Here is an 18,242-nt window from a genome sequence, read left to right as displayed (position 1 = left end):
TCTGATGAAAAAAAAAAAAAAGAAGAAATCTGTTTTAAATAATTCGAATTATTTATTCATTTACTTTTTTATTATTTTTTTCTTAAGTGACTTTTTTTATTACATTTTATTTTTAAGTGTCAGGAAACCAGAAAATAAACCTCTCAAAAAATGTGTACTGTGATTTTTTTTGTTTTATTTGCTGGTGGAAATGCACTTCCAAACTGTATCGTATGATGCAAAAGTATGTTTTTTTTAGTTATTTTCTCAACAATAATAATTTTTAAAAAGGTGTCGGGGAAAACTGGAAACCATGAAAAAAGCCCAGTGCTGTGTCTCTCTCTCTCTCTCTCTCTCTCTCTCTCTCTCTCTCTCTCTCTCTCCTCTTCTCTCTCTCTCTATCTCTCCTGTCTCTCTCTCTCTCTCTCTCTCTCTCTCTCCTCTCTCTCTCTCTCTCTCTCCTCTCTCTCTCTCTCTCTCTCTCTCTCTCTCTCTCCCCTCTGTCCCTCTAATCTCTGGAGACAAGGGCCTTTTTGTGTAAAAAAGGGAAATCATAGGACTCACATGCTTCGGAAGGATCACAGCAGAGGAGAGGGTTGTTCAGAGGAGAAGAAGAAGTCAGAGAGGAGGAGCAGAGACTGAAGGGATCGTCAGAACCCGACAGCTTTGAGTTCTACTGGACCGGACCGGATATCCTAAACATGGAGAACGGAAAAACAGAAACAGACGAGAAGATGGAAGACGTGTCAGAAGGTAAATCAGGTGGCAAAAAATACGTTTCACTCACACTTGGAGAAAAACCTGCTGGTTTGGTAATTGTTCATTTAAAGGGTTCAATGACCTAAACAAGCTCACTGATCAAGCAGCTTGAGATCCAGTGTTCCGTGAGGTTAAAGGGTTTATCAATGGAGTCTGGTGTGTTGGAAGAGATCATAGATAACAGAATCAGTTGGTCATCAGAAAGGTGTGTCTGACAGCAAGGTAAAGAGGTGAAAACATTCTAAATACAACCTTCACTTTTACTGACTGATTATTTTCGGAGTCTAAATACGTCCACAGCAACACTCGTTTTGCTCCTTTACTCCTTTAAAACACTGGAACCTCAAACAACCACAAACATCACAACTGTCCCTTTAATACATTCAATGACAATACATCACCTGACTGTTCACAAGCCTTTCTGTACTGTGAAGTCGTTACGCTCTCTTTGGTTTCATGTATTCTTTATTTATTATACTTTATTGATATATTCATGGTTCTTTGTGGTCATCTTGCATCTCTTTTTAGTTGTTTTATGTCTCTTCGTAGTTGTTTTGTGTCTCTTTGTGGTCATTGTGTGTCTCTTCGTCGTTGTTTTGTGTCTCTTTGTGGTCATTGTGTGTCTCTTCGTCGTTGTTTTGTGTCTCTTTGTGGTCATTGTGTGTCTCTTCGTAGTTGTTTTGTGTGTCTTTGTGGTCATTGTGTGTCTCTTCGTAGTTGTTTTGTGTCTCTTTGTGGTCATTGTGTGTCTCTTCGTAGTTGTTTTTGTGTCTCTTTGTGGTCATTGTGTGTCTCTTCGTAGGTTGTTTTGTGTCTCTTTGTGGTCATTGTGTGTCTCTTCGTCGTTGTTTTGTGTCTCTTTGTGGTCATTGTGTGTCTCTTTGTGGTTGTTTTGTGTCTCTTCGTAGTTGTTTTGTGTCTCTTCGTAGTTGTTTTGTGTCTCTTTGTGGTCATTGTGTGTCTCTTCGTAGTTGTTTTGTGTCTCTTTGTGGTCATTGTGTGTCTCTTCGTAGTTGTTTTGTGTCTCTTTGTGGTCATTGTGTGTCTCTTCGTAGTTGTTTTGTGTCCTCTTTTGTGGTCATTGTGTGTCTCTTCGTAGTTGTTTTGTGTCTCTTTGTGGTCATTGTGGTCTCTTCGTCGTTGTTTTGTGTCTCTTTGTGGTCATTGTGTGTCTCTTTGTGGTTGTTTTGTGTCTCTTCGTAGTTGTTTTGTGTCTCTTCGTAGTTGTTTTGTGTCTCTTCGTAGTTGTTTTGTGTCTCTTTGTGGTCATTGTGTGTCTCTTCATAGTTGTTTTGTGTCTCTTTGTGGTCATTGTGTGTCTCTTTGTGGTTGTTTTGTGTCTCTTTGTGGTCATTGTGTGTCTCTTCATAGTTGTTTTGTGTCTCTTTGTGGTCATTGTGTGTCTCTGTGTGGTTGTTTTGTGTCTCTTTGTGGTCATTGTGTGTCTCTTCGTAGTTGTTTTGTGTCTCTTTGTGGTCATTGTGTGTCTCTTTGTGGTTGTTTTGTGTCTCTTTGTGGTCATTGTGTGTCTCTTCGTAGTTGTTTTGTGTCTCTTTGTGGTCATTGTGTGTCTCTTCGTAGTTGTTTTGTGTCTCTTTGTGGTCATTGTGTGTCTCTTCGTAGTTGTTTTGTGTCTCTTTGTGGTCATTGTGTGTCTCTTCGTAGTTGTTTTGTGTCTCTTTGTGGTCATTGTGTGTCTCTGTGTGGTCATTGTGTGTCTCTTTGTGGTCATTGTGTGTCTCTTTGTGGTCATTGTGTGTCTCTTCGTAGTTGTTTTGTGTCTCTTTGTGGTCATTGTGTGTCTCTGTGTGGTCATTGTGTGTCTCTTTGTGGTCATTGTGTGTCTCTTTGTGGTCATTGTGTGTCTCTTCGTAGTTGTTTTGTCTCTTTGTGGTCATTGTGTGTCTCTTTGTGGTCATTGTGTGTCTCTTCGTAGTTGTTTTGTCTCTTTGTGGTCATTGTGTGTCTCTTTGTGGTCATTGTGTGTCTCTTCGTAGTTGTTTTGTCTCTTTGTGGTCATTGTGTGTCTCTTCGTAGTTGTTTTGTCTCTTTGTGGTCATTGTGTGTCTCTTTGTGGTCATTGTGTGTCTCTTCGTAGTTGTTTTCGAGTGACATTTTGCATGTGAAGGCCAGAGGGCCCTGACGCTTTGGGCCTGATCAGTAATCCATCCATACCTTTTACACATTCGTGGTAACTGGACTCCATGTACAGTGTGCTTAGCATTAGTTAATGTCACACGATTAGTTGCAATGTCACTGGTAAATTCATTTAAATGAACTTACAATGGAAACTGTGAGGAACATCGTGTGTTTTCCTGTCAGTGATCACAGAAGAACACCCTCTTGAGTCCCAACAGGTAATCAATGAGCCTCTTCTGTCTGTTTGTCTGAGGTCACTCTGGGACAGTAGCTTCATGTTGACTTCTTGACGTCTTCTTCTGGTCTTCAGCAACCGATGGTGACAGCACAAAGCCAAGCTGTGAGGAAGCGTGTTGACAGAAAGACTCCATTGTTCAGCATTGTCAATTATGCACCATAATATATGTTAAGTAGGTATTTCAGATGACCGTCTGCAATGTTGACCTGCGACATTTCCACAACAAAACACACAACAAACACAAGCATTGTGCTTTTATACAACCACTCAACTGTCCCAAACTGTACTGCATTTAAACATCCATGACAAACGGCCGTTTCCTTGTGCAGCACTTCGTCCTGCAGCAGTCCGATCATGAACACCAACTCAAAACCTCCCAGCAGCCTCGGATGAATCTCTCTTTGTGGCATTATTGATCATGAACCGTGGTGCAAAGGTTTTTTACCTCCAACACATCACATGCAGAGGTTTATTAATGTGCTGTGATACAAACCTGAACCACGACATCACTTTAAAGGCCGTGAATGTGAAGTATTAGGTCAGAATTGTGGACGGATTGAAATGTAATTTGGTGCAATGTTGGTGGTTTACGGGACAATCCAGAGCAGATTGAATGTGTCTCATCAGTCACAATGTTTTGGTTGAGTTTAAGGTCTATGTTCCTGGCATTGAGGAGGTTTATGGTGGGGATGCACGACCCAGTCGGCAGTCACATGTGTCGCCGTTATGCGTTTCTGCAAACGGCTGATACGGTATCTGATCAGAGCCCAGGTGTCGATATCGGGGTCTGGAAACGTTGTATTGGTGCATCTCTAGTTAACAGTGAGTTCGTTTCACATACCGGTAAATGCATTTACTGCAAAGAAAAGATTCCATCACATCAAAGTGTTTATCAGCTGTTTCACGGCATTTTATCAATTGTTGGATTTGGAGGGAAACGCGCTGGTTTTGACTGAAGCAGAAAGCAATAAAAACAGCAGCTTTTAGAGTTTCTGCCAACTGCAACTTATGGAAACAATCATAATTTCTAATTGTGAGAAGCATTGACGCTACGGGAGTGAGATAAAAGATGCAAATGCTGCTCTGCTCTGAGTATCATTCTGTGAAGGTTTTGAGATGAATACGTATTTTGGATGAATCAGGAGGTTGAAGTTTCCACCTCTGATGTCATCCTTTCATGAGTACATGACGTAATCATTCAATGACATCAATCAACACAAAGTGAAGAGTTTGTTCTTCTTTCAGATAAAGAAGAACATGTGGAGGAGGCTAACCTGGAGATTGCTCAGGTAATCAACAACTCTTCTTCTTCCACACAACTAAAGACACCTTTCTGTCTCTACATACCATCACACTTCCCTCTCCTCCCTTCATCTGTCAGCAGAGAGCAGTGAGCTGTTTCTAAACTCACTGAGCTCTCAAGCTGCCGCTGACCAATCATTTCACATTTACTTTGAAATGTTTCATGAGAAAACTCTCACGTTTTGACCATTTGATGTGTGACCTTCTCACATTTAGGCCTTTTAAGTTAAGAGTTTATGTTTCACACACAAGCTGTGAATTTAATATTGTATTTGATGGGAATGATGAATTCAACATAATAATAATAGTAAATATATTAATAATCTTTATTTATGAAGAGCTTTTCAAAACAAGAATCAAACATTTCAAGACTTTAAACTAATGACAGCAGACAAATAAAACACATAAAACAAATAAAACAAATGAAACTAATGCAACAAATGAATCAAATAAAACAAATAAAACAAATATAACAAATGAAATAAATAAAACAAATGAAATAAATAAAACTAATTAAACTAATTAAACTAATTAAACATATAAAACAAATGAAACAAATGAAACATATAAAACAAATAAAACAAATGAAACATATAAAACAAATAAAACAAATGAAACAAATGAAACATATAAAACATATAAAACAAATAAAACAAATGAAACATATAAAACATATAAAACAAATAAAACATAAAACAAATAAAACAAATGAAACATAAAACAAATAAAACAAATAAAACAAATGAAACAAATAAAACAAATATAACAAATATAACAAATGAAATAAATAAAACAAATTAAACAAATTAAACATACAAAACAAATAAAACAAATAAAACAAATGAAACAAATGAAACATATAAAACAAATAAAACAAATGAAACATATAAAACATATAAAACAACTAAAACAAATGAAACAAATAAAACAAATGAAACAAATAAAACAAATATAACAAATGAAATAAATAAAACAAATGAAACAAATAAAACAAATGAAACAAATAAAACAAATGAAACAAATAAAACAAATATAACAAATGAAATAAATAAAACATATAAAACAAATAAAACAAATGAAACATATGAAACAAATAAAACATATGAAACAAATAAAACAAATGAAACATGTAAAACAAATAAAACAAATGAAACATATGAAACAAATAAAACATACGAAACAAATAAAACAAATGAAACAAACGAAACATATAAAACAAATAAAACATATGAAACAAATTAAACAAATTAAACAAATAAAACAAATAAAACAAATAAAACATATAAAACAAATGAAACAAATAAAACAAATGAAACATATAAAACAAATAAAACAAATAAAACAAATGAAACATATAAAACAAATAAAACATATAAAACAAATTAAACAAATTAAACAAATTAAACAAATTAAACAAATTAAACAAATAAAACATATAAAACAAATAAAACAAATCAAACATATAAAACAAATAAAAGAAATTAAAGAAATAAAACATATAAAACAAATTAAACAAATAAAACAAATAAAACAAATAAAACAAATGAAACATATAAAACAAATAAAACAAATGAAACATATAAAACATATAAAACAAATTAAACAAATGAAACAAATTGCCTGTCACCCTCACAGGCAATAATTCTGTATAATAACAGTATAATATAATAATATATATATATATCATAATATATATATATCATATAATAATATTGTGTACAATATTACACATTTATATCTTTAATCAGCAATTGGCTAAACTGCTTCATAGACCCGCCTCTTTTGGGCAGTTTCTCCAGCGCTCAGAGCTGCTGAGACGGGCACACGCGGAGAGGACGTGCAGGAAAAGCATTTATCATATTTTACACATATTACTGGGTGATTCCATATTTAAAAAACACAAATATTGACAATTTGTATAGTTTCTTATTTATTTTATTGTATTTGTTGTGGCTCAAGGTGGGGCGGCATCCTAGCGCCCTCTATTGACCAGCCGCCACTGTCTGGAGGTAATGAGAGTTCAGTTCTGGATGAATTTGAAAACTAACTTCAGAAAACAAAGTTCACATTATGTGCTCATAAACTTATAACGAATTGTGCGTGTAAATATTTTTATTGTCACTTCTTCAAAGAGCTTAATCACAAACATTATTTATGAGGAACTCACACTGTAACCCCGAGTGTAAAGACGGACAGCATGAAGACCACAGAGAGCATCAGAGAGGAAGAACAGCAGCAGACAAACAGGACAGATGATCCATTCAGCCTGCTGCATGATGCCTTTCACATGACAGAGAGGGGGGGGAGAGAGAGAGAGAGAGACAGCGGAGGGAGGGGGAGAGAGAGAGAGAGAGAACAGCGGAGATGGAGAGAGAGAGAGAGACACAGGGGAGGGAGGGGGAGAGAGAGAGCGAGAGAGACAGCGGAGATGGAGAGAGAGAGAGACAGAGAGCGAGAGAGAGAGACAGGGGAGGGAGGGGGAGAGAGAGAGACAGCGGAGGGAGGGGGAGAGAGAGAGCGAGAGAGACAGCGGAGATGGAGAGAGAGAGAGACAGGGGAGGGAGGGGGGAGAGAGAGAGAGACAGGGGAGGGAGGGGGAGAGAGAGAGCGAGAGAGACAGCGGAGATGGAGAGAGAGAGAGACAGAGAGCGAGAGAGAGAGACAGCGGAGGGAGGGGGAGAGAGAGACAGCGAGAGACAGGGGAGATGGAGAGAGAGAGAGACAGGGGAGGGAGGGGGAGAGAGAGAGAGAGACAGGGGAGGGAGGGGGAGAGAGAGAGCGAGAGAGACAGCGGAGATGGAGAGAGAGAGAGACAGAGAGCGAGAGAGAGAGACAGTGGAGGGAGGGGGAGAGAGAGAGACAGCGGAGGGAGGGGGAGAGAGAGAGACAGCGGAGGGAGGGGGAGAGAGAGAGCGAGAGAGACAGCGGAGATGGAGAGAGAGAGAGACAGAGAGCGAGAGAGAGAGACAGGGGAGGGAGGGGGAGAGAGAGAGACAGCGGAGGGAGGGGGAGAGAGAGAGAGAGATAGGGGAGATGGAGAGAGAGAGAGACAGAGAGCGAGAGAGAGAGACAGGGGAGGGAGGGGGAGAGAGAGACAGGGGAGATGGAGAGAGACAGGGGAGGGAGGGGGAGAGAGAGAGAGACAGAGAGACAGGGGAGATGGAGAGAGAGAGACAGAGAGACAGAGAGAGAGAGACAGTGGAGGGAGGGGGAGAGAGAGAGACAGAGAGAGAGAGAGAGACAGTGGAGGGAGGGGGAGAGAGAGAGACAGAGAGAGAGACAGGGGAGGGAGGGGGAGAGAGAGAGACAGAGAGAGAGAGAGAGACAGTGGAGGGAGGGGGAGAGAGAGAGACAGAGAGAGAGAGACAGTGGAGGGAGGGGGAGAGAGAGAGACAGAGAGAGAGACAGAGAGAGAGACAGGGGAGGGAGGGGGAGGGAGGGGGAGAGAGAGAGACAGAGAGACAGAGAGAGAGAGACAGTGGAGGGAGGGGGAGACAGAGAGACAGAGAGAGAGACAGCAGAGGGAGGGGGAGAGAGAGCGACAGAGAGAGAGAGAGACAGGGGAGGGAGGGGGAGAGGGTGGGGGAGATTTAATCAGCTATGAATGAAAAACTGCAGAGAAGAAAGGGAGGCGGACAAAAGAATCCTCTACTTTTAGAATATATGATATCATATACATCAATATATATCATAAACAAAAAGCAGGACTAGAAACCAAAATGTTGATAAAAAACCCCACAAAAAAGTGACCAAATAGATTAATGAGGGAATTTAAAAGTTATACGCAACAATATGAACTAGTGTTTCTTTTAGTGCACAAACTTCAAAATGTATTTGTCGTTTTTTATCAAAAACATGATGTATCATCTGCTTCTTGTGATGCAGCTGCAGGGCCTGGTGGCTGAGCTGCGCGAGGGGCTCCATGCTGCCCTGACGGAGATGTGCGAGCTGCGTCAGAGGGACCGCGGCCTGGAGGAGAAGCTCCGGAACCATCAGACCGACGTGGACGACAAGATCATGAGCCTCAAGAACTCACTCAACAATTTCAAGGTGCTGGAGAGAGAAAGACACACAGACACACAGACAGACACAGACAGACAGACACAGACAGACACAGACACAGACAGACAGACAGACAGACAGACAGACACAGTCTATTCTGGCCGTTGTAACATAATTTCGAACATCTGACTGAAACTGTAAACTAATTTCAGGAGGAGCACATTTACGTCTTCTATGTCGGCCATAACTGTTGGTTTAGTTGCCTGAACCTAACTGTTGGTTTAGTTGTCTGAACCTAACTGTTGGTTTAGTTGTCTGAACCTAACTGTTGGTTTAGTTGTCTGAACCTAACTGTTGGTTTAGTTGTCTAAACCTAACTGTTGGTTTAGTTGTCTGAACCTAACTGTTGGTTTAGTTGTCTAAACCTAACTGTTGGTTTAGTTGCCTAAACCTAACTGTTGGTTTAGTTGTCTGAACCTAACTGTTGGTTTAGTTGTCTAAACCTAACTGTTGGTTTAGTTGTCTGAACCTAACTGTTGGTTTAGTTGTCTAAACCTAACTGTTGGTTTAGTTGTCTGAACCTAACTGTTGGTTTAGTTGTCTGACGGCTTAATTTGAAAGAGTAAAAAAGAGGCTTGTTTTGTGGTGGTGTTTGGTTTAATCTGCGTGCAGGAGGAGCTGAACGTGGCGTTGATCCACATAAAGGACGTCTCCAGCAGACAGAAGGAGGTGCAGAAGAGGATGGAACTGTTGCCGTCAGAAAACAACAAAGACATCATCTCTGTCCCACACAGGTAGGACTGAAACATACGTCATATACTGTAAACACACAACACATTATTATCATATCATGTGATTTCCTATTGCACTGCTGTTTGTTATTATTCATATCTAGAGTTTTGCATCCAGAGCTGCTTTTGAGCTCCTTAAACAAAAGGCTTTTTGCAAAAATATGTTTCTTTTTGTCTTTTGATTGGTCCAAAAGCAGAAAGAACTCCAGGGCAGATGTGCTGTCAGCATCAGGAGAGGAACACATCTGCCTGCCCGGCCAGTCAGACCTCAGTGTTATTCAACACTTCTTCTCCAGTCTGCCACATGGCAGCTCGCCTCAGAGGAGCATCACGCCCACACACAGTGAGTCTGTCACATCACATCCACCCGAAGAAGAAGAAGAAGCTCAGTTCACTCACTTCTTTGTGTGTTTCTGTTCCAGCCTCCGTCTCTGAGCAGGAGGCTCAGCAGCAGAGAGGAGAGTCCAAATCTCCAGCATGGGGAGAGAGGAAGACCAGCAGAGACGACACAGAGACGCCTAACAGCCAGACTGAGAACAGTGAGAAATACACGTGTTCATGCAACTAATGATAAAACTGGACGCTCGATTGACGGTGTTTGGGTAGATGATTGACAGGTGCTCTCCTTCCCTGAAACAAGAAACCAAAACGTCTTTATTTCAAGCATTGGAGCGATGCCAGAGGTGTATAAATACAGGATTGTTTGCGTAGCTAACTGTCACCCTCGTAAACACTTCCTGCTTGTACCTGATTGGCTCGTTTGGAAACTTTACCTCTTGTGTCACTAATACTTATGTCAGTAATGCTGAATCTGTTCCTCATGTTAGATCAACGGTTTAGTTTAAAAAGTTTTCCCAGGAGTTTCAGGAGGTGGTGAGCCAGGCTAGCTGTTTCCCCCCGTTTCAAGTCTCTATGCTAAGCTAAGCTAACTTTCGCCCCCGGCTCCAGCTTCAAATTGAACGGACGGATATGAAGGAATTTGATTATTTCCCAAATTGTCAAACTTTTCCTTCACATTCACAAAACCATCTCTTCATCTGTTTGAAGTCTAACATCTGGAGGTAAAACTGAACTCGCCATCTGCTGTTGGCGATGTCCCAGTACAGTGCACGTCATCTGTGCGTGTGGTGTGTGTGTGTGTGTGTGTGTGTGTGTGTGTGTGTGCAGATAAGAGACAGCGAGTGGCTCTGGAGCTGCTGGAGTCGGAGAGAGTTTACGTGTCCCACCTGTCTCTGTTACTGAAGGCCAACATCTCCTTCAACGGGTCTGAAGCTCTGAGCTCCAAAGAAAAACGGTAAGTTTGACAAAAACAGACAAACGAACCGACAACAGATAAGAAGGTCATTTAACAGCTTTACTCTGTGGACAGGTCAAAAACAACATGTACATTTAAGAAGCTGCACTCACTACTTTAAGAAACGCAGAATGTGTAGAAAACATCTATCCGATAAGTTATGAGCCATAAACCCAATAAATATCACATCGTCTCCATCTTTGTCACCAACATCCATTTACTGCAGGAGAGGCTGCTGATCTAATGTCAGAGCTTACAGTGAGGAGACAACAGGAAACCAACTCATGACAGAGCAGCCGGTTGTGAACACCAGAGCGACAGAGAGGATACACAGCTTAATGTAATCACAGCTTCAGCTTCAGCACACGTGGTCCCAATGACCGCCAGCACCAACCGAGAAGGTGCAGATGTGCTGAAGTGGGTCGAATGTTCATTTTAAATGATTGCATTTGTTTTCACTTGCTGCCAGATGTCCGTCACATAAGACGGTGTAATAATGTTTAGTATATTACATGAAGGTACAATCAGAAAGGGTGTTTGCAGGTTCTGGAAGCTGAAAATGCTTCCTTCCTTCCTTCCTTCCTTCCTTACTTGAATGTTTATAGAACAGAGAAAGTATTCTCCTCTTCTCCTCTTCTCGCTGTCTTCAGTCCGTTTCCCAGCGCTCTGAGGTTTCTCATCCAGCAGCACCTGGAGCTCCTCCACACTCTCCAGGAGCGAGTACTCAAGAGCCAGTGGCAAGGCATCATGGGAGATGTGTTCATGAGGCTCACCAGCAAAGAGGTGAACTACAATACTGTGCACACCGCCCCAGCGTCGGAATATCTACATATCTACATATGAAGATATGTAGATATCTACAAATCTACATGTCTACATATGAAGATATGTAGATATCTACAAATATACATATCTTCATATCTACATATGAAGATATGTAGATATCTACAAATATACATATCTTCATATGTACATATCTACATATCTTCATATGTAGATATGTAGATATCTACAAATCTACATATCTACATATGTAGATATCTACATATGTAGATATCTACATATCTACATATGTAGATATCTACATATGTAGATATCTACATATATACAAATCTACATATCTTCATATGTAGATATGAAGATATGTACCTCCAGGAAGTGCGTGTTGAGCTGCATGTTTCCCTTTTTTACAGCAAAGGGTTAATTCACACGACCAAAGAGTTGGTTGGGTTCCTGCAGTAGCAGTTCATTTCACCGTCTGCTCGTTGTAATATTTTGACGACTGTGGACAAAATGTCTGAAGGAATCTTTTGGTTTAATGCAATTCAATACAACAACACCACAAACCAAAAAGCCACAGAGTTCAATCCGCTCTTTGTTGAGAATCTAACGTGAAAATCTTCAGAATTATCCGACATTTCTTTGTGGATATTTTAATAACAACCGTATAACATTAAAGATGTGGACCTCCAGTTTAACTCGCTTGTAAATCGAGATCTTGACATTCCCGGCTCAGGGTGCTGTCACGAGGAGGGGTGAAGAGGTCGGGTCTTGTGACGGCCGTAGATAATGAATCTGAATGCTGTTGCAGCCACGACGGACCTCAAATGAAATGTCAAATTCCAGCGGAGCCACGTGGGGAAACAGAGGAAGGACCGAGACAACGGTTCTTCTTCTTATCGCTCTACAACACGACTGATGGCAACACATAGTCACTGGTGCTTTACTGACAACAATCACAATTCTCTTAAAGCCTCGACCCCCACAGGCATTATATAGGCACTGAATGGTGATTATGATGTTATGATCTTTAGTTATAATTATCTAAAAACCTGCATGTGGGCAAAATTAAGAATTCCATTTGCAACAATAATGTCCGTAGTGTGAAAAACGAAATGTTCCGGGATTAAAAGTAGTAAAAAAACATCGATTTAATTAAACTCCTAAAAAAGTGTTTCGAGCTGCAAGCTAAAAACAACCAGAATACACTGAAGCTAACGAGTCTATTAAAGCCAATGTGTCGCTAATTGGCTGAGTGATTGGGAGGAAATGAGGTAATTAAAATAAGTAAAATAAAGGCAGGTTCACAATGCATTGTGGGTCCCCGCTCACTGAGAGCAGAGAGCTTGAAGGAGGAAAGACTCAGAACGAAAGGAATCTTCTAATAAAAGATAATTCTAAATATTGTGAAGGTATTTTGTTTGTGTAGTTTGTTTTAAATATTTATATTTAAATTTGAATGAAAGAAGGCGATATCATGAAAATAAATCAGTGATTTGCTGGAAATGAGCAGAATAAAGATGGATAACCTGAATAAAGGCTGTAAGCTCACATTAGGTTCTATCCACACGGCTCATGAGCTGCTACGTCTGTTCAGCCACAACAGACGGACAGTGAAGGCAGCACAGGGAGTGGAAAATGTGCATGCAAATACTAAATACAACTTTCTCTCTCTTTCTCTCCCCACAGAGTGATTTCTTGGACTTTTACGTTTCCTACCTGAAGGAGCTTCCGGACTGTCTGTCAGTCGTCTGCATGCTCAACTCCAGCTCCATGAAACCTTCTGCATCCCTGGAGGTACCACAGAGACAGGAAGTGATGTAACAGTGTAACAGTGCACAGCATTAGATAATGTAACAGGATGTGACAAAGGGATGAAAGGATACAGAAGGAGGACATTTATTATTATCAGAGAGAGTCCTCGACAGCTAGCTTATAACTCGCTAGTCGCCGCTGTGTTTCTTATACCTGCTGTGCTAAATGTTTTTTGTCCTTCCGTCCTGATTGGTCGACCATTGCTGCTCCGATTGGCTGCAGAGTGAAATAATGGGCGACGAATCCAGACCCTCCCTCCAGACTCTGCTCCTTCTGCCGGTTCAGAGGATCCCCGAGTATCTGCTGCTGCTTCAGGTTAGACAACTACAACTTTGTCGCGCATTCCATACATGTAGCAATGCGTGTAGTTCAAACATGTCTGCACATGATAAGTATATATCTGTGTGTGTGTGTGCAGGAGCTGCTGAGGCAGACCAATGCAGAGCACCCGGACTACTACCTGCTGCTGGTTTGCATCCAGCAGTTCAGGTCCTTCACGGCTCAGTACCACCACCTCCTCCAGCACAACCAGGAGCTTCTGCTGCACAACCGCAAGGAGGTGAAGAGGTCAGGATTTACCCCTCTACAGAAAGACAACATCAGCTGCACCGCTTACTCTCACTGTGTGTAGCTGACAGCATAAGGTGTTCATGTGCGCTGCAGGTCTACCATGACGCAGCTGCTAAAGACAGTGGAAAGTGGGATTCAAGCGAACAACATTGGCTCACCGTACCCATGCAACAGTGCCATGTTGTGAGTATCTCAGCATTCTTAACTTCCTTTTTGTCGATGAACCCTCTCATATGAATTGTCCATCCCTCACAGAGAACATGCCAACCAGGTGAAGCGCAGCAAGCAGCGTCTCCTGGAGCAGATCCAGTCCCATCGTTTCCAGGATTGGGACCAGGAGCCCGGAACTCATTGTTACGAGTCAGAGTGGCCCTCCCAGCTCCCGTTCTTCAGCCCAGACCTGGACTCACGAAACCACAAACCAACAGGTCTGCGGTCACGGAAGCTTCTGATTAAACCCTTTCTGTGGTTTCTGTTTGATTAGACATTATACTTTTGGGCATCAAGAGGAATGCTGGGAGTTTTATGAGGTGGATCTCGCGTCAGTATGCTTGAAATTAAAGTGCTTGTCAGATTGTCGAATGGCACTTTCTGAAGCTCCCAATCCAACCAGCACACCCAGTGTGCGTGAGCAATTTGTAGGTGTCTGAAGGTGAGAAAAGAGGCAAGCTCTCTTCTCGAGATGGACTTCTTATGAAACACACTGAACCCTTTTGAGAAGCAGAAGTGGGATAGGATGGAGTTTAAATATCTTTTGCCAAAGTCGAACCCCTCTTGAAATAAGACCCTTAAGTTCAAGGCACCGGCCTCTTCGGTCAACAAGACACCCAGGTATCTGTCCCATGTCATATCTGTGAGCTTTTTAGTCTTGTTTGCAATCATTTTTAATTATGTCACTTTGTGTATCCCATGTAGGGATTCGGCAGAAACAGACATACAACCCATGTCACTTAAATGCTTTTGGGGCACTTGCCCCATCGGTCAACCAGTCAACCAACCTTTGGCTTTCAGGTCTTGGCAGTATCCCAGAGAGTGAGGCGTCTGAGATGACCATGTCGTGCCAGCATCATCTGCCCTCCAGACCTGCAGACTTCCGTCAGGTTCAACCGGGCTCCGCTCTGGCCGACGCCCTCGGAGAGTTCCTTCTCCCTCCAGACCCTCCAGGGATGGAGAGCCTCTACGAAGAGGACAAAGGCTGCCCTCACGATGTCCCCATGTTCGACCGCTGCTCCTCCGCCTCTTCAGATTCCTCCATCGACATTGCCTTCGTGAAGTGCCCCAAAGCGCCCTCGGTGTCCCATCACGCGATGGCAGCGAACGTGTCGACGACCCGCGATGTCTTTGGCAACGGTGGAAGCCACGGGAACGGGTACAAGCTGCCCAACAGAGGATGCACATCTCCGGATGAAGCTGTGATGATGCACCGCAATCAGCATCGCCCCCTTCAGGCCAGCCAGCGTAAGAGCAAGGTGAGCCTGTTCACGCTAATAAATAAGTGTTCCAATAGAGTTCTTCCTGAAGGGCTGAGGTTCTACCCAGAACCATTTGTTTCTGAAGGAACCTTTTTTGAAGGTTTTTCAAATGTTCTTTGTAAAACTAAAGGTTCCATTAGTACCTCTTTAATGCAAAGAAGGAGTTCTTCAAGGATTGTTGAAAGCATTGGACTTAAAAGATCCAAGATAAAAAAGCGATAAAAGACGCAAATGGATGAGTAGACGTGAATTTACGCCTGTATGACGTTATGTTGAGTGTTGATGGAGCTGCTACAATGTTAGCGTAGCCTAGCACCAATCTTGTCGCGTCATTTCCCGCGACGACAGCATTAGAAGGTGGAAAGGTTCTGAATTGGACCTCCGGAGAGGGTTCTGGGTGAAACCATTACAACACAGAAAAGTTCTGTGTAGAAGCGCTCATAGGGGGTTCTGGGTGGAACCCTTCACCGATGGTTCTAGGTCTAACCCTTTAAGTTGGGTTCTAGGTAGCCTCAGAAAGGGTTCCAGAACCAAAAAGGGTTCTCGTATATCGGGACAAGCAGAAGAAACCTATGGTTCTAGTTAGCACCTGCATTTCTAAGAGTGTACAGAGAGAGAAATATTCTGAAATAATTTTTACATGAATTTAAATAAACGATATGTACGTCTTCTCTGCTGTCTAGTCACTGAACGGCCTGCAGATGGACAACACAGCGAGTGGTCTGGAGGGTGGTCCTCTATCAGACCACCTCCAGAGGGGACTGGGCAGCCACGCCAAGCTGGAGCGCCAGGGCAGTAAAGGCAGCAAAGGGTGTCCCACCCCGTCCCGTAAGGTCCACAGCCCCCTGGGGAACCGGGTGGACATCGACAAACAGGGCGATGATCTTCATGGGCTGCTCAGCATTGTGGGTTGTCAACAGATCAATATATATTTCCCTTCAGACTATCTGTACCGACGTTCAGTGTCAATACAGACACCGTAGATGGTACCAAATGTGATCAAACCGTAGTTGAAATATTGTGTTCGACTCCACCAGGACTCGGGTTTCCAATCATGGGGGGAGGAGTCAAAGTGGAGGGGCGGGGCAGAGGAGACTAACCACACCCCCTTCAGCAAGAGGAGTCGGAAGCAGGACAAAGGAGGCTTCCGGAGCTCCTTCAAGAAACTCTTCAAGAAGAAGTAAGGACTGGAAATATGCACATGAATGGCATGATAGGTGGAAGGACATGGAAGAATCTAACTCTCACTCTTCCCAACAGGAGCAGTGACGAGAAGAGCGAGAACGGAGGCGAGAAGACACCAGAAAACCAAAACAACGGTGAACATGAGACACCGGGGAGAAATCCCAAACTGGCCCATCTGGAGATAAACCGTGGCACAGCTGTATGAACACCAATATATCACACAGGCACAGCTGTATGAACACCAATATATCACACAGGCACAGCTGTATGAACACCAATATATCACACAGAAACAGCTGTATGAACACCAATATATCACACAGAAACAGCTGTATGAACACCAATATATCACACAGAAACAGCTGTATGAACACCAATATATCACACAGAAACAGCTGTATGAACACCAATATATCACACAGAAACAGCTGTATGAACACCAATATATCACACGTGAGGCTGTCTTAAATGTACTGCTATATAAATTATTTATGCTGTACAGGTATACACCATTTAGCTAACCAACGTTTCCACTCATTTTTCCAAATGTGAATTGTTGCTCATTTTCTCGCAGCTGTGTACTAGTTCAGTTAGCTGTTAGCGTTTAGCTAACCACATCGTTACTAATGTAATACGTGCCACTCGTTGGCGTAGTTTAACTTTATTTACTGTAAATAGCTCTACCTCCAGTTTATAAAAGCTTTTCAGATATTGAACTACTTTCTTTAACTTGTTACACTATTTTGTCAGGTTTCTTTGGTACCCAACTTTCAAATCGATCTATCTTTTGAATTGGTTAAAGTGTAATGTTGAAAGTTGTTTTCTTCTTCTTGGGAAACGATTTAAGAGTTCACTTTTTGTCTGTCACTGCCGCTCTACTTCCTGCATTCTAACAGAAATGATTATATTGTGCATATACTCAGGAGAACCAACATTCAACTGTTATCAGTTGAATGTTTGAGCAATTTGTTGAAACATTGAATGTTTTTCTTTGTGACAAATATTTCTATGCATTGAGATGAACGTGACAATCAAGAAGATTCAATAAAGGTCAACGATGAAAGTTAAGCTTTTTCTTTTGAATTCTTATTAAACAATCCTGAGATGGAAAGAAAAGCTGCTCACGAGAGTCGAAGCCAGGCGGCAACCTCCGATTCTGAAGAGTGAAGTCAGAGCTTCACGTCTTAAAGCTGCATTCTCTCTAGTGGCCACCAGGGGGCGACTCCTCTGGTTGTATAGAAGTCTATAGAAAATGACTCTACTTCTCTCTTGATTTATTACCTCAGTAAACATTGTAAACATGAGTTTATGTCTCAATCTCTAGTTTCAAGTCTTCTTCAATACAGCATGATGTTCATTTAGTACATTATGGTCCATTTAGAGTCACACAGACCATAAAGCAGGGGATGCTTTAGGGCGGGGCTACACGCTGATTGACAGGTCTCTGCCAGAGACGTATACGGCGTCTCTACGTCACTCCTCAGTCCATATATGGTCACTTCCTGTTCACTGGTTGCCAATAAATCCTCTCCATGCTACAGTGGACCTTTCTAAGGGGTCATATGACAAAAAGTTGGGAATGATTGGAAAATAATTTTAATACACCGCAGATATGTAACTTATTATAACAAAGGATGAACTATGCTCCAGTTAATAATCATATATATATTATTGTGAGTTTAAAATGTGAACATGAAGCCTGAACCTCACAGAAAGCCTCTGACCTCTGGATGGTGACGGTTAACCTGGAAATGCAGCTCTGAAACTGGACAATATTAACAAACAATATCAATATGATCTTCTGTCTGTGGAATCAACCCTTTCTATCGATAACGTCAGATCTAAATAAAACCAGCTGGTGGAGCTCTTAAAGAAACAAACATCAAAGAAGCTTTTCAGTGAAATAACCGGCGAAC

The 18,242-nt window shown here is 41.9% G+C and overlaps 1 protein-coding gene across 3 annotated transcripts; it reads left to right on the top strand.

Annotated features, from left to right (window-relative positions):
* The first annotated feature begins 583 nt into the window (after nucleotides 1–583).
* Nucleotides 584–17,349, top strand: arhgef33 (Rho guanine nucleotide exchange factor (GEF) 33). 3 transcript variants are annotated; one of them, XM_079279631.1, is made up of 17 exons: nucleotides 584–732; nucleotides 4,361–4,404; nucleotides 8,303–8,467; nucleotides 9,092–9,213; nucleotides 9,408–9,553; nucleotides 9,633–9,749; nucleotides 10,378–10,504; nucleotides 11,155–11,287; nucleotides 12,974–13,081; nucleotides 13,322–13,414; nucleotides 13,518–13,666; nucleotides 13,763–13,852; nucleotides 13,925–14,097; nucleotides 14,585–15,138; nucleotides 15,825–16,046; nucleotides 16,179–16,321; nucleotides 16,402–17,349. In XM_079279631.1, the coding sequence occupies exons 1-17, from the start codon at nucleotides 681–683 to the stop codon at nucleotides 16,529–16,531; spliced, it is 2,568 nt and encodes an 855-aa protein (XP_079135757.1). In that variant the 5' UTR covers nucleotides 584–680; the 3' UTR covers nucleotides 16,532–17,349. The 3 variants fall into 3 exon arrangements, with proteins under 3 accessions (XP_079135757.1, XP_079135758.1, XP_079135756.1); XM_079279632.1 differs by having other exon boundaries at nucleotides 9,405–9,553; nucleotides 14,681–15,138; XM_079279630.1 differs by having other exon boundaries at nucleotides 9,405–9,553.
* Nucleotides 17,350–18,242: the final 893 nt, after the last annotated feature.

This window comes from Melanostigma gelatinosum, assembly GCF_949748355.1.
Source record: "Melanostigma gelatinosum genome assembly, chromosome: 12".
Lineage (NCBI taxonomy): Eukaryota > Metazoa > Chordata > Actinopteri > Perciformes > Zoarcidae > Melanostigma > Melanostigma gelatinosum.
The sequence above is the reverse complement of the archived record's forward strand: the minus strand, read 5'-3'. Positions and strand labels throughout refer to the sequence as shown.